Source organism: Tachyglossus aculeatus, chromosome 22 (genome assembly GCF_015852505.1).
Source record: "Tachyglossus aculeatus isolate mTacAcu1 chromosome 22, mTacAcu1.pri, whole genome shotgun sequence".
In the NCBI taxonomy this organism is placed as follows: Eukaryota; Metazoa; Chordata; class Mammalia; order Monotremata; family Tachyglossidae; genus Tachyglossus; species Tachyglossus aculeatus.
Window position 1 is genome coordinate 28,695,449 of NC_052087.1, and position 16,039 is coordinate 28,711,487.

General features: G+C 60.4%; 1 protein-coding gene across 7 annotated transcripts in view; it reads right to left on the bottom strand.

Moving 5' to 3' along the window:
• Positions 1–7,608: 7,608 nt before the first annotated feature.
• AMBRA1 (autophagy and beclin 1 regulator 1) overlaps positions 7,609–16,039 on the bottom strand; it is a 182,685-nt gene continuing 174,254 nt past the window's right edge. For all 7 annotated transcript variants that reach the window (XM_038764132.1, XM_038764137.1, XM_038764136.1 and 4 more), the window contains 2 exons: positions 15,797–15,990; positions 7,609–9,306 (listed from right to left, as the gene is read on the bottom strand). In XM_038764132.1, coding sequence (XP_038620060.1) covers positions 8,861–9,306; positions 15,797–15,990 — 640 coding nt within the window. In that variant the 3' untranslated portion in view covers positions 7,609–8,860. The remainder of the gene's footprint in view (positions 9,307–15,796; positions 15,991–16,039) is intronic.

A 16,039-nucleotide genomic window follows, 5' to 3' on the forward strand; every position in this document is an offset into this window, starting at 1 on the left:
TGCCCCCTAGCGGCCTCCCTCCTGCCTGCCCCCTACCGGCCCCTCCGGCCTGCCCCCTAGCGGCCTCTGCTACCTGCCCCCCGACGGCCCCCTGCCGGCCTCTCCTGCCTGCCCCCCGACGGCCCCTCGGCGGGCCCCCCGCCTGCCCCCTAGCGGCCTCCCCCACCTGCCCCCTAGCTGCCTCCCCCGCCTGCCCCCTAGCGGCCTCCCCTGCCTGCCCCCTAGCGGCCTCCCCTGCCTGCCCCCTAGCGGCCTCTCCTGCCTGCCCCCTACCGGCCCCTCCTGCCTGCCCCCTAGCGGCCTCCCCTGCCTGCCCCTTAGCGGCCTCCCCTGCCTGCCTGCCCCCTAGCGGCCTCCCCTGCCTGCCCCCTAGCGGCCTCTCTTCTGCCTGCCCCCTACCGGTCCCCCTGCCTGCCCCCTAGCGGCCTCTGCTACCTGCCCCCCGACGGCCCCCTGCCGGCCTCTCCTGCCTGCCCCCTAGCGGCCCCCTGCCTGCCCCCTAGCGGCCTCTCCTGCCTGCCCCCACCGGCCTCTCCTGCCTGCCCCGCCTGCCCCTGCCTGCCCCCTTTCGGCCTCTCCTGCCTGCCCCCTACCGGCCCCTCCTGCCTGCCCCCTAGCGGTCTCCCCTGCCTGCCCCCTAGCGGCCTCTCTCCTGCCTGCCCCCTAGCGGCCTCTGCTACCTGCCCCCCGACGGCCCCCTGCCGGCCTCTCCTGCCTGCCCCCTAGCGGCCCCCTGTCTGCCCCCTAGCGGCCTCTCCTGCCTGCCCCCCGCCGAGTGCTCTGCACACAGTAAGCGCTCAATAAATGCGACTGAATGAATGATCCCCTGCCTGCCCCCTGGCTGCTCCCAGGCCTGCCCCCTAGCGGCCTCTCCTGCCTGCTCCCTGCCTGCCCCCCGGCTGCCCCCTAGCGGCCTCTCCTGCCTGCCCCCTGCCTGCCCCCTGCTTGCCCCCCTGCTTGCCCCCCTGCTTGCCCCCCGGCTGGCCCCTGGCCGCTCCCCGCCGGTCCCCTGGCTGCCTCGTGCCCCGGCCCCCGGTCCGGGCCGCCCAGGGGCGGGGCCGAGCAGGGAGGGGCCTGTCAGGGGCGGGACCCCACAGGGTGGGGCCCCCTCGGGGGCGGGGCCTGACAGGATGGGGCCTGAGAGGCCTTCCCAGGCTGAGCCCCCACCTTTTCCTCTGCTCCTCCCCTCCCTCTGCTCCACCCCTTCCTTCCCCTCCCCACAGCGCCGGTGTATATTTGGACAGATTTATTACTCTATGTATTCGATTAATGATGTGTATGTAGCTAGAATTCTATTTATTCTGACGGTATTGACACCTGTCTACTTGTTTCATTTTGTTGTCTGTCTCCCCCTTCTAGAAGCTATAATTCTATCTATTCTGATGGTATTGACGCCTGTCTACTTCTTTCGCTTTGCTGTCTGTCTCCCCCTTCTCGACTGTGAGCCCGTTGATGGGTCGGGATTGTCCTCTCTGTTGCCGAATTGTACTCTCCAAGCCCTTAGCTCTGCACACAGGAAGCGCTCAATAAATATGACTGAATGAACTGAATAAATGAATGAATAGGGTGGGGCCTCTCATGGGTGAGTCCTGATAGGATGGGAACTTTCAGGGGTGGGGCCTGACAGGGTGTGGCCTCAGGGGGCGGGGCCTGATAGGATGGGGCCTCTCGGGGGAGGGGCCTGATAGGGTGTGGCCTCTCGGGGGCGGGGCCTGATAGGATGGGGCCTCTCATGGGTGAGTCCTGATAGGATGGGAACTTTCAGGGGTGGGGCCTGACAGGGCGTGGTCTCAGGGGGCGGGGCCTGATAGGATGGGGCCTCTCGGGGGCGGGGCCTGATAGGGTGGGGCCTCTCGGGGGCGGGGCCTGATAGGATGGGGCCTCCCAGACTGAGCCCCCTCCTTCCTCTCCCCCTCCTCTCCCTCCTCATCTCCCCCGCCTTAACTCCTTTCTCTCCCCACAGCACCTGTATATATGTATATATGTTTGTACGGATTTATTACTCTATTTATTTTATTTGTACATATTTACTCTATTTTATTTCGTTAATACGTTTTGTTCTCTGTCTCCCCCTTCTAGACTGTGAACCCACTGTTGGGTAGGGACCGTCTCTAGATGTTGCCAACTTGGACTTCCCAAGCGCTTAGTCCAGTGCTCTGCACACAGTAAGCGCTCAATAAATACGATTGAATGAATGAAGAGTGAATGAATGAATAAGGTGTGGCCTCTCAGGGACGGGGGCCTGATAGGATGGGGCCTCTCGGGGGCGGGGGTCCGATAGGATGGGGCCTCTCGGAGGCGGGGCCTGAAGGTGTGGCCTCCCAGGGGCGGGTCCTGATTGGGTGAGGCCTGTCAGGGGCGGGGCCTGACAGGGGTATGGCCTCTCAGGGGCGGGTCCTGATTGGGTGGGGCCTGAAGGGGGCGGAGTCTGACAGGGTAAGACATCCGAGGGGCGGGTCCTGATTGGGTGAGGCCTGTTGGGGGCAGGACCTGACAGTGTGTGGTCTCTCAGGGGCGGGTCCTGATTGGGTGGGGCCTGTCGGGGGCGGGGCCTGACAGGGTGTGGCCTCTCAGTGGTGGGCCCTGATTGGGTGGGGCCTGTCGGGGGCGGGGCCTGACAGGGTGTAGCCTCTCAGTGGTGGGCCCTGATTGGGCGGGGCCTGTCGGGGGCGGGGCCTGACCTCTCAAGGGCGGGGCCTGACAGGGTGTAGCCTCTTAGTGGTGGGCCCTGATTGGGTGGGGCCTGTCGGGGGCGGGGCCTGACAGGGTGTAGTCTCTCAGGGGAGGGTCCTGATTGTGTGGGGCCTGTCGGGGGCGGGGCCTGACAGGGTGTAGTCTCTCAGGGGAGGGTCCTGATTGGGTGGGGCCTGTCGGGGGCGGGGCCTGACAGGGTGTGACCTCTCCGGGGCGGGTCTTGATTGGGTGGGGCCTGTCGGGGGCGGGGCCAGCCCGGGTGTGGCCTCTCAGGGGCGGGTCTTGATTGGGTGGGGCCTTCGGGGGCGGGTCCTGACCGGGTGTGTCCTCTCAGGGGCGGGTCCTGATTGGATGAGGCCTGCCGGGGGCGGGGCCTGACCGGGTGTGCCGTGGCGGTAGCGGGCGTGGCGTGGCGAGGCCCCTCTGTCCCGTGGGGCCGGGAGCGGGGCGCGGGGGTCCGGCTCTCCCCCCGGCTCGTCCTCCCCGGGCCCCCCAGCGTCGGCCCGTCCGTCCCGGGGCCCCGGCCGCCTGGCTGTCCCCCGGCCCCCCGGCCCCCCGGGCCCCCGGCCCCCCGGCCCGCCCCGAGCCCCAGCCCGGAAGGCCGAGTCGCTCCACTCGGAGGGCCGGGAAACTGAGGCCCAGCGCGGGGCGGGCGGGCCGCCCAGGGGCAGCCGGGGGCGCGGGGAAGGAGGCAGAACGGACGCCCCGAGCCCCCGGGCCCCCGGGCCCCCGGGCCCCCGGGCCCAGCCTGGCGCCGGCCCCGTCCGGGGGAGGAGGAGCAGGAGGAGGAGGAGGGGAGGAGGAGGGCAGGGCGGCAGGGGCCCGGGTTTCAGCACTTCGGACAGCAGCACAGCCGGGGAATTGGCCGAAAGAGGACGGACCCGCCGACGGACCGACGGACCGACGGATGGACCGACGGATGGACCGACGGGGGAGGGAATGGCAAAGGGAGGGGAGACGGAGAGGGAGAGGGGAGGGGAGGAGAGAGGGAGGGAGGGAGGGAGGGAGGGAGGGAAGGAGGGAGGCTCCCGGTTGGCCACGTCCCGCCGCCCAGGGCTCGGCGGGTTCGCTCGCCGCCGAACGGCAAAGGGGCGGCCCTGCCCTCCGGCCTCCAGTCCGCCCGCCGGCGGCGGCGGCGCCGCGCCCACTCGTCCTCAGGTCAGGGGCCGCGGGGAGCGGGGACGGAGGGGGGGAGGGGCCCGCGGGGACGGAGCGGGGGAAGGGGGCAGGGAGGGGCCGTGGGGACAGAGGAGGGGAAGGGGGCAGGGAAGGGGCCGTGGGGAGAGAGGAGGGGCATGGGGCAGGAAGGGGCCGTGGGGGGAGAGGAGGGGCATGGGGCAGGAAGGGGCCGTGGGGGGAGAGGGGAAGGGGGCAGGAAGGGGCCGTGGGGAGAGAGGGGCAGGAAGGGGCCATGGGGAGAGAGGGGCATGGGGCAGGAAGGGGCCTTGGAGTGGGAGGTGCCATGGGGTGGGAGGGTCATTGGGGCGGTAGGGGCCATGGGGTGGGAGGGGCATGGGGCAGAAAGGGGCCATGGGGGGAGAGAGGGGCATGGGGCAGGGAAGGGCCATGGAGAGAGAGGGGCCTGGGGCAGGGAAGGGCCATGGGGTGAGAGGGGCATGGGGCGAGAAGGAGAGGGGCCAGGACTCAGGGCTAGGGGGCAGGAAGTGGGTGCGAGAGTTACGGGGCGAAGGTTATGGGTCAGGGGTGGGGCCCTGGGGCCCCGGGGCCGGCCTGAAGCCGGGAGTACAAAGGGGCGGGCAAGCTGTGGAGGTAAAGAAAAGGAGGGGCCTGCGGGAAGGAGGCGGATGTGAAGAAGAGAGTGGCCTCGACATCTCCCTTCTGACTGCTTTCCCGGACCTAAGCGGAGGCCGGAGGGGGAGCCCGCAGGAGGGCACCGGGCCAGGGAAGCCGGCCGAGGGGGGCGGGGGGCGGCCAACAAAGGAGACCTGGAAACCGAGGCTGAGTGCGTGGAGAGCTGGAGAAGAAGAGGTGGGAAGGGAAAGGAGCCAGTCTTCTTCTTTAGAGACAGGAGCCCTAAGGTCAGAGAACTTTTTTTTTTTTACAGAGACTGTAAGCTCGTCGTGGGCAGGGAATGTGTCCGTTTTATAGTCGCATTGCACTCTCCCAAGCGCTCAGTGCAGTGCTCTGCACACAATAGGCGCTCAATAAATACAATCAACTGACTGACTCGACTAACTCTTCTCTGAGGACCAGACCCGGGCTTCTCAAAGCAAGGGCAGGAAAACTCAGGACCAGGAGAGACTCAGCAACAGAAGCAGGACAGGGTAGATTGGGAAAGCAACGGCCCTCCAACTCTTAGGGGTGTGTTCGTGTGTCCCTCTAAAGAGTTGGAATGTGTCTACCAACTCTGTTCTCTTGTACCTTTCCAAGAATTTGGCATAGTCCTCTGCAGTTGATTAACTGATGATGATTAAAGCTCATGGCAAAGCTCAATCTTGAGCCAGAGTATTAATTAAGTGCCAAAGGGCCTTCAAGGTGGCAGGAATCTAGAGGAAGGGTTGGGGGCCGACGGCTTCCTAAAATGTACACCTCTGCAGCCTACCAAATAGCTCCAGTGCTCCGCTACTTAATAATAATAATAATAATAAATAATAATAATAATGTCATTTGTTAAGTTCTTGCTATGTGTAACACACTGTTCTAAGCGCTGGGGAGGTTACAAGGTGATCAGGTTGTCCCATGGGGGGCTCACAGTTTTAATCCCCATGAGGTACCTGAGGCTCAGAGAAGTTAAGTTGACTTGCCCAAAGTCACACAGCTGACAACTGGCAGAGCCGGCGTTTGAACCCACGACCTCTGACTCCAAAGCCCGTGCTCTTTCCATTGAGCCACGCTGCTTCTCTTACTTCGTCCATAGACCGTAGCGGGTCATCTGAGAGGAGCAGCAACTTCGACAACAAAACAAAACACGCAAAAAAACCCTCCTGCTGCCGGCCATCCGGTCATTCCCACACACCAGATCCAAGAGGAAGGACTAGGTCACAGGGGCAGGTAGACCAGGGGTGGAGGAGTTGGTGGTGATGGGATGTAGAAGAGAAAGGGGCAACCGGAGAAGCCCAGAGCAGTGAAGGAACCAACGTGGGGCCTTGGCTCGGGGAGATCCTTCCAATTCCGCTGACCTGCTGGAACGGGGCCGGGCTGAACCCCAGTCACTTCTTCTCCCCGGGGAGAGGCAACGCACCTCCACTACCGTCACCAAATCCAACCGCCGCCTCCAGAGACAGTGTCACCCAGATTGCCTGGCTCCCCCAAAAAGAGTGGGTGGCTCGCTCCACACAGCCCCACTTTCGCACTGCGGTCCTGGACCTGGACCAACAGTAGTGGGGATGGTGGGGTGGCGGGCTGGGGAGGAGAATTTGTCTGCCGCGAAGAAGCAGGAGAGAGTTTTCTCTTTGCCCCTGAAAGGAGAGAAGACAATTCACCATTCCACCCCACCTAAACTTTTTTGACGTTCGAAAGGGGCAGATAGAATATCCCAGGCAGCAAGGGCAGGCAATAAGGCGCTGGCTCCTCAGCCGTGGAATTCCCACCCTCCCAATACTATGCCGACACCTTAGAGAAGCAGTGTGGCCTAGTGGAGAGGGCACAGGCCTGGGAGTTAGAGGTTCTGGGTTCTAATCCTGGCTCTGCCAATTACTTCCTGTATGTGACCTTGGGCAAGTCACAACTTCTCTGCGCCTGTTTCCTCAACAGGGATTAAATCCCACTTCTTATATAGACTGGGAGCCTCGTGTGGGACAGGGATTGTGTCTAACCACGTTTAGTACAGTGCTTGGCACATAGTGAGTACACACACCCCCTCACATATGTATAAATGGTAGTCAGGATAACCTCATAACAAGGCCGGGTTTGGGGCAAAGCAACTCCTGCCTTCCCCCTGCACCTTTTTTTTCACTTCCTGAATCAGAAATCAACCATCCATCAATGGTATTTATTGAGTGCTTACTGCGTGCAGAGCACTGTACTACGGATTTGGGGGAGTACAATATAACAATATAACACGGTTGGTAGACACATTCCCTGCCCCAACGAGCTTACAGTCGAGGGGAAGACAGAGATTAATATAAATGCGTGGAATTATGGATCTGTACATAAGTGCTGTGGGGCTGAGGGAGGGGCGAGCAAATCAGGGCGACGCAAAAGCGAGTGGAAGACGAGGAAAAGAGGGAAGACCTCCTGGAGGAGATCGAGGAGGAAAACAATGAGGTTACAGATCCCCAGGCGAATAGCTTTCTGGGCCCAAGGATTTTGTGGTTCACCGAACTTGGGAACCAGAACTCACCTGAGGCAGGAACCCAGAAGGGAAGGACCCTGATGTAGCCACACAAAGTCCAGAGCTTGTTTCAGGGAGGGAATGTGTTGCAAGCAGAAGGGCTGGATGAAGAACTTGGTGTGCAGGAAGGACCAGCGGCATTTGGCAGTAAACTGAAGGTTGGAGTTGAAAGATGGTGAAGAATCGGAGGGTGGGCCTGAGGGTTTGGGCTTCTGGGGCAGGGAGGATGGTGGTGGCATCCACTGAGATGAAAGAATAAAATTGAGGCGGGTGAGTGGGTTTAGGGGGAAAGGTGAGTTCCGTTTTTGACTTGAACCGCAGGAACCGGCAGAGCAGCCAAGCGGAGAGATGTCCCCGAGGCGAGAGGGGTTGTGGGATCGCGGGTGAGATGAGAGACCAGGGCTGGAGGAAGATTTGGGAGGCCTCCTCGCGGAGATGGGAGCTGAAGCCACGTGACCTCTTCCGTCCATCCTGCCTTCTAGAGGGTGTCCCTCGGGTAGAGAGCCTGGGGCAAGCGCACGGCACAACCAAAGCAGGGAACTTGGAAATCGGGGGACCTGGATCCCGGAGGCTCCCCGCCCCCTCCACGTTGTTGCCCCAAAGAAGACGAAAAGCCGGAGCAGGGTTTGTCATCTTTTAATGACTTGATCTTTGGTGTTTCCCTCGTTAGCAGTTGGACTATCCCCCTCTCCTCCCACCAAAATGTGTCTATGATGAAGTTACAAACAGAAAGGAAATCACATTTTATACTAAAACAAAATTAGCGTCAGAGCCTTGATTTCTCCACTAGAAACTACATGTACAGTTCAAGATTTCACATGCAACACCTTACGTCACAGACCGGTACCTCAAGCTGTTCCCGGAGCCTTTCCCCTGCTCCTGGCCCCGGGGCGGGGCCGCCGTCCAGGCTCATGTAATACTGTCACACAGAGGTGCCGCCGCACCGGGGACCCACGGACGGGGTGGGAATGGGAGGGGGAAGGGGACCCTGAGCTTTAGATTGAGTGCGTCCCGGCAAACGAGCCTCTGGGGCCGCTCTCCCCCGGCCTCCTGGCTGAGTGAGCCCCGTCACACCGGCCTCTAACCCCGACTCGACTCGGGCTACGTCCCGGCCCCGCGCCCTCCCGGGGGGGTGAGTCGTCCGTCCCCATCGCCCCGAGACCGTTCCCACGGATGACTGTGGGAGGCTCCTGGGCCCCCCCGGCTCCTCCCAGGGGACCTGGCTTTCGGCTCCCTCCGGATGGAAGCTGGAAACCGGGCCCCGGCTCGGCTCGGGCAGGAGACACTGGGCCCCCGTCCCTTGCCTCTCCTGCCCCAGGGGCTTCTGACGGCCACTTCGGCCCCAAACCTCGGGACGCAGGGGAGGCGCGCACACAAACATGACCCGATATCAAGCTGCCGACTGGCCCTAGGGCCGGAAGACTCTCTGCCCTCGAGGTTGCTAAGCGACAGGCACAAGGTCAGAGATGCCTCCGATGGGAGGCAGGGGTGGGGCTTCCTCGTGGAGTCCGAGGCCTTAGGGACTGGAGGGCAGAGCCGACGAGCACGGCAGTCCCCGGGCCCCGTTGAGGGGGGAATGATGGGGTTACGTGACAACACTTTGTTCTCGGATCCTGGAAGCGAACAGAAACCAAGTAGAGCTTCACTTGGTTGGAAAGGGGGGTGGCGGCGGCGGCGGCGGGAGAGGGGGAGGCTGACATCGATCCTTTTTTTTTCTCCCCTTACGCTCAGGCACCCGACGGCTTCACCCCTCCCCCTAGTTTGGCCCCCGAGGGGGCCGGCAACTTCTCTGCGTGGACAGTTCCCGGTCAGCTGTGAGGTACAGGTCTCTGCTTAGCAGTACAAGGGAGGCACCAACACACACATTCATCTCTACCTGTTGCGCGGCTCTCCGCTGAGGCTCTCGGTGCTGTTGGGAAGATGGTTGTTATTGGTCAGGTCGCTGTAGGGGATTGGTCCCTCAGTGTCTGGGGGGAGCGGGGCCGGACCGGCAGGGTCTCTCCCGCCGGCCCCGGGCCCATCCCCGGGGGCTGTCCGCGGGCTCAGGCCCTGCTCTGTCACCGGCCCCAGCGGGGCGGCCGGGTCACGCGAGGTGGAGGGCGGGGGGGCGGCCCCCTCGGCGACCCCGGGCTCCGTGCCCGTCTGGGAGCTGCGGTGGATGCGGTGGCTGACGATGATGTTGTTGCCGAAGCCGCCCATGGAGGCCATGGTGGTGCTCTGCTCCCGCTGCACCACGGCCGTCATGCCGCCCTCGGCCATCAGCCTCTGGATCCTGCTCAGGGCGTCTTCGCCGCCGGGCCCGTACTCCGGCCCCTCACCTGCGAGGCACGAGACCGACGGGAGGAGGGAGTCAGGGAGGGAGAGCGGGTCGGTAGGCCCCACTCCTGGAGTCTCCCTGGCCTCCCGCTTGGAGGGAAGGGAGAGGACTGAACGGGGCGTGGGGGAGGGTCTCTCCTGGTAACGCGGGGCTTTCGACTTGAAAGTCAAACTATTTCCGTCACGTGGTTCGACTCAAGTGCAGAACGGAAAAATTCCAGAATAACCTGCGTCTGCCTTTTGGAGGAGACGAGATCCCCGAGGCTGGGGGGGCCAGTTGTCCCAGGCAGGCGCCTCTGGCCTGAGGGCTTCCCTCTCGGGGCGGGCAGAAAATGCCCTCAAACACACCCCTGACCATGATGAGATCATCTCCGTGCTCTCTGTGTCCCCGAAAACTGCTCGGGGCCCACCTTAGGCTCTATCTTGAAAAACCGTCTGGAAAATCCTCCGCCTCCCCCGACCAAGTCCTTCACATTGCCTTTCAGGCTACCTCCGGGGCTCCACTCTGCTGCTCTGCTCCCATTACTCACGTCTTTCCCCCTGCCTGGACTGTCTTTCCTCTTCACCTCTGCCAAAACACATTCTTCTCCTAAAGAGTCACCTACAGGGGGGCAATCCCCAACTCATCTCCCCACCTCTCCAGTTATGCCGCCCCAGCAACCATTTTTACAGTCGTTTTCAGTCATTTGTCCAGCCTAGTCTCACTCTCAACTGTGGTATTTTCTTTGACTGGCCTCCCCGCGGAAGACTGTAAACTCCCAGAGGGCAGGAGCCTGGTACACTCCCCTGCCTACAGTCTGGGCTCAATCAACATCGCTGTTGCTGTGGTTGCCGACCGTCTCTTGGCTCCCCACTGGCTCAGTCAACGCTCCTTCCTGGGTGTCCTGGGGGCCATCTGGATTTTTTTATTATGCTCTTCAATAGAGGTTTTTTTCCAGTTGAGCTCATAGGGTTTCTTCTTCTCCTCCTCCTCCTCATCCCCCATCCAGGTTTCACTAGGTTCCCAGAAGTCCTAAATCAGCGGCACGTGTAAATCCCGGCAACGGGGCTCTGCCTTTCCTCTCTCCTGCAATGGGAGATTCCGGACAAAGCCGGCTCTCGGCCTTCCCAATCCCGGACAGAGAGAATGGATCTGTCTTCCACCTGCCAGGCTCACTCTCCCCCTTGGGGCTGAGCGGAAGTGGCCGGGCTCGTCCGGCTCGTCCAAAGACAAGGCTTCGTTCTACATTGGGTGCGCTTCAACCCCACACGCAGGGGACAGAGAAACACTCGACCCAATGTGTTGCACAGAAGTAACCACCAAGTTATTGGGTGACTCAGCAGGGCCTGTTAATCGCTATTGTTTTCTCCAAATGCTTCCTGACCTCTTTTTTTTTGGGGGGGGGGGGGGTCAATAGCAATTTTTGCGAGAGCTTCATTACTCCGACACTGCCCCAACCCCTGCTCTCCGCTTTCCCTGTGAGGGAGATTTACACAACCAGGAGGCATCTCAGCCATTTCAGTCACCATGAAATCCCATCGCTCTCCTCATTAATTCATAGTTATTTCTTGCTGAAGTGTCTCCCCTGAGGTCTTGGGGAAGATAAATCTCACTTCTTCTCAGCCCCCAGGGCAAGGGGAATGCCACTGGTCAGTTTTTTCTGCCGCCCTAGGCTTTCTCCAGATCCCATACTGACTCCGTCCCTTCTCCATTCTGGTCCCTTTTCTTTACTCTCCAGCCACTTCTTGCTCAGTTTCCAGGGAGACACTGTTAATTGCGCAGGTAATACCCACTTCCCCTCTTGGGAACACCCAGAAGGATCGAATCCTGAAACAGAGTTGGACAAGAGAAGTGGAAAGGAAGGGGACAGGAGGCCAGATTCTGGGCCTAGGCTGGCCAGTCCAGGGGACGCTGCGGCTGGGCTCACAAAAAGCTGTCCCGGGAGCACCGTCCTTAAGACCCTACACTGGCAGCCTCCTCCTCTCCCTCCCCCCAGCATAGATATCTGGGACGCCTCGGTCTCCAATAACCAGCCTTTCCCTGGCTCCGTCCGGGGTCGGGGGAGCAGAGCACATGTTAGGCTGGCAGGAGGCCCTCTGGCATTGGCACTTATGCTGCTGGGCTCTGTGCCTGGTGAATTATCAGCTCCTTAGTATGGGCCGCTTCCCAGGGGCCGGATGCCGGAGTAAGTCGGAGGGCTGGCCCCAGAGGGACCCGGCCGGGGCTTGGTGCCAAACTAGTCCTATTTGAAGAGCTACCTTCCGAGACTCTCCGACACCTCCCCAACCACAGTCTGGAGGGTGAGATCGGTCCACCTGTACCGAGGGACAGAGAGAGAGCACTGTGTCCAGGGTTTGGCGGCTCCTAAGCAGAAGAGAAGCCCCAGAGGGCCAGGGTCTGGGCAGCCCACACTGGGAGTTTAATCCAGACTTCTGATGGGCCACCACCCTGGTGGAAAACCGAAATCACGAGCCAAGGTTCCCATCTCTGATAGGTCCAATGAGGGGCAAGAAGGGAATCATATTTCCCACTTCCAGCGGGAATCAAAATTAGCTCCCTTCTAAGAAAGAGCCTTTCCAGAATCTCCTCAGCCCTAAGACTTAAAGATCTGGACTCCCTACGCTAAGGCAGGAATAGATCTCCCAAGTTGGGGATGGCTCACAGGGGAACTCAGGAGCTGTGCTATTACCACAGAACAAAAGGTGACCCCAGAAGGGCAGAAAAATGTGGGCAGGTGGGGAAAGGGTAACAGCCGTTCAGGGGAAACAACAGCCTTCTTCCACCATTCTCCCTCCGTGTCGCAATTCATTTCCTGGAAGCAACTGACCTCGACAGGTTCTGCTCTTGGACAAAGCAAACCCCCCTCCACCAGGCAGAGTGAGGCGAGCCCTGCCCACAGCGTCTGGTCTCTGGCTAAGAAGGTGGTCCCCGGCGGGTGGGACTGCCAATCTCCAGGGCTCCTAACCACAACTCCACTTGCCCAATCCCGTCTCTTTGCATCCCTTTAACTGGAAAGTGGAAGGGAGCTTGCCCAGGGCCCCAACCACCACCAGAGGTTGGGCTCTTTGGGTAGAGCTGGAGCAGCACAGAGCAGACACCTGGGACTCCTCCAGTGGAGGGCTCGTCCAGGAAAGCCCAAAGACAGCTCAACAGATCTGAACCAAGTTTTTATACGCAAGAAACTGGAAGGGGCCCGGGAACCCGCTTGCACTTACTGGTGGAAAAAGGCTGGGGAGGGGGCAAGTTGCAGAATTGTAATGTAGTGCAGGAAGAGTACTTGCCCAATGTTAATTATACTTCAGGCCTGTGGGGAGGGGAGCGTGTGTACATGCCCGTGTGCGCGCCTCTATGAATATCTCGGTGTTTGGCAAATACTTTCTGACTGAACCTCCTGCCAACCCTGCCTGGAGGTCAGGAAGAAGCTGGGGTAGGGAGGGAGAAACCGTGATCAGTGATCCCATCAGGCACAGTGGCGAGAAGCACAACCTCCTGTCAGAGGCCTGAGAGACTTCCAGGACGGTGTGATGACTGGCCCCTGCCTGGTGGGTCAGAGCACCTGTCAGCAGTCCGGACAGAAAGGAGCTGAAGCTGCTGTCAAATCCCCGCCAGCTCCGAAAACAGATCTGTCATTCAGATGGCTTGGAGGAGAAACGTGGGCAGGCGGGGCTAGTTGTCCTCTGCAGCTCTGCCCAGATCTCAGCCCTTGGGCCGCTTCCCTATCCTGAAACACCCAACGAGGGGTCTTAACATCCCCGCAGACACTGGCGAGAGACAAAATAGGAACTGATCCCCGCCCTCCCTGTCAATAACATCCTTCCCTTGGCGCTTTTTTTCTTTAAAATGGTATTTGTTAAGTAGTTACTATGTGCCAGGTACTGTTTTAAGCGCTGGGGAAGATACAAGGTAATCAGGTTGGACACAGTCCCTGTCCCACATGGGGCTCATAGTCTTAATCCCCATTTTACAGATGAGGTAACTGAGGCACACAGCAGGGAAGTGACTTGCCCAAGGTCACACGGCAGACAAACGGAGGAGCCTGGAGGTCCTTCTGACTCCCAGGCCACTAGACCAGGCTGCTTCTCTTCATTGCTGCTGCTCTGTTATGTCTCTGACTCACTTCTTCAGGGTGAGAGGTGTCCCAACGGGCCAAACGGGCTCAGGGATGGGCGAGGAGCGGGGACAGAGATTGCACCGCTTCTCTCCACTTCCAGGAGGAAGAACTGCTGCCTGGCATCTGGCTTTAGGGAAGTTAGTTTTTCTTCAGAAGGCTTCCCTGTTGGAAGTCAGGATTTCTGTTCTTTGGCTGAGAGAGCATAAAGGCTTAAAGGCATAAGGACCTCCCTGCCCCGGGAGATAAAGGCTTCAACCTTCCTGACCCAACAGTCCTCGGGAGCACCACCATTCAGCAGTCCTGACCGCGGGGGGTCTGACAGGCTTACAGATGCCTGCTTTGCTTAACCATCCCCAGGGTGGGCAGGGGAGGGGCTGCCCACCATGCTGGGAAGGCAACTTCGGAGCCGAGGTGGGGAGGGTTGGATACTACAGGCCGTATTCGAGAAATGTAGCATGGAGTGTAGCGTGCTCCTCGGCTTCCACTCCTGGCACAGTCAGCCCAGCCCCTTAACCAGCTAGCTCCTTTGGCTCAGCACAATCTCTGAAGAAACCTGAGAATACGCAAGAGAAATCCTTCCCAAGGCCCAGCGCCTCCTAAATTAACCTCAGCCGGCAACTCCCCTCCAACTTCCACCCGCCTCAAGCCCCCTGCCTCCAGGGACTCCTGGGCTCTTAGGCTTAGATCTTTGTCAAATTACTTTTACTGTTATGTTCTGGTGGATCTTTCATACATTCTTAGAATTGTCCCTGGCATCCTGTGCCTCTGTATGGTGGCGTTTTTCCATCTGCTTTCTCCCCCAGTAGATCATGAGTCCCGCCAGGGTAGGAATGGTGGCACCTCCAGACTTCTCTCAGCTGCCCCACGGGCTGTCTGATCCCTGGGGTGGAGGACCGCCAGCTCCTCTCCCATCAGTGGTTCAGGGCCTGCTAGGCCCGGCCCCCAGGTCGCCGAGTCACGCCGCTGCTTGAGGAGCTTGAATTCTGAGCATCGGTCATGAGGAGAGTCATTCCTTGGGGGCCATTTGGGAAAACCTAGCACCTTAGGCTAGGCTCTCCGGGCCAGCGGCGGTGCCACCCCACGAGCACAACACCGGCCCTGGATCCAATAACGATAAAGCACGGTGGGCATCTTTCTGTTGGGCTCTGATGGCCGAGGACAGTCGGTGAGTGGAAACGGCGGGTTTAACACAGTCGTCTGTCCATCTGTCAGTCCACTGACAGACCCCAGAGTGCCTCTGGCTCTGCTGGTGTTGAGTGCTAACTGGTTTTTGGAAGCGTGAGGCTAGTGCAGTGAGAGGAGGATGGGACCGGCTAAGGTTCAGGCAATACCCGAAGGGGGCACGTGAGGGGCATGTCACTCCCCCTGCAACTGTGGGCTTTGGGAGTGGACCCCGGGGTCCTCACCTAGATTGGCCCCAAGCCCCAGTAACCAATGGCTTTGCAGATCTCTAGAGTCTTTGAAGCCTCCTGCCTTTCAACGCTGGGACAGGCTGGACACCTGGACCAGGCCGCAGTATCATCTAGCCTTAAGGTTTCACTTTGGGATGAGGTTCCCTGAGCACCACAGGGGAGAGGGAGGGACTCAAGACTGTTCCTCCTATTGAGCCCAGGATCCTGGATGACGCTTCCGTGGTCCCTGCTCTCAACTGAGCCAGGAGGAGAGGGGAGTTGGGCAGTAGCGTATCTCTGCAATGGCAGTCACTAAACTCCTCACCCCTGAAGGCCCCTCTCTGACACCCTAGCCAGCCCTCTCTTGGGAATATTAGCCTGGGGACTATTTATTTTTACGGTATCTGTTAAGCGCTTACTATGTGTCAAGCGCTGGGGAAGGTACAAGTTAGTTAGGTCCCACACAGTCCCTGTCCTGCATGGGGCTCACAGTTTAAGTAGGAGGGAGAACAGGTACCCCCATTTTACAGTTGAGGAAACTGAGGCACAGAAGTGACTTGCCCAAGGTCACGCAGCAAGCAATCGGTAGAGCCGGTATTAGACCCAGATCCTTTGGACTCGCAGACCCGTGCTCTCTCTACTAGGCCACGCTGCTTCTTGGGTCGCTTCAGGAAGTGACACGGATGCAGCTTTGACCTACTCCCCAGTTCCCCGGCAACCCCAGCCTTCGGGGAGATCGGTACCCAGAGAAAGCTTTGGGCACCAGCACGGAGCCAAGAGGAGCCGAGGCACATAGACCACAGCAGAGGGGCCAAGAGCAGAGGAAAGCTCAATCTTGGACATGCTGAGAGACGTCTCTGAGGAAGGCCGAGCCGGAGGGAGCCAAGAAGTTCTCGCGCCACTTGGGATCCTGGGTGAAATCGGTCCCTCCCCGCCGACCCCAGTGGCCCCGGGCGGCTCGGCCAGGGAGGAGCGACCGTCCCCCAACCCCGGCGCCATTCGGCTCCTACCTTCGCCAGCCCCAGAGGAGGCCGCCCCCGGCTCCTGCACCTCCCTCTCCGTCTGCGTCTCTGCATTCTGCAGCTGGGGTGCCAGAGTCTGGGTGCCCTGGGACGTCACCGAGGTGGTGGGGTTCCGGGGCTGCAGGCCAATGGCATTCATTAGGCCCATGTCCCTATCCGTCCTCCACGTGGCTCTGCTGGTTCTGAATAGAGACAGACAAACTCAAGTCAGGCCAGGCTGGGTCTCAGGAG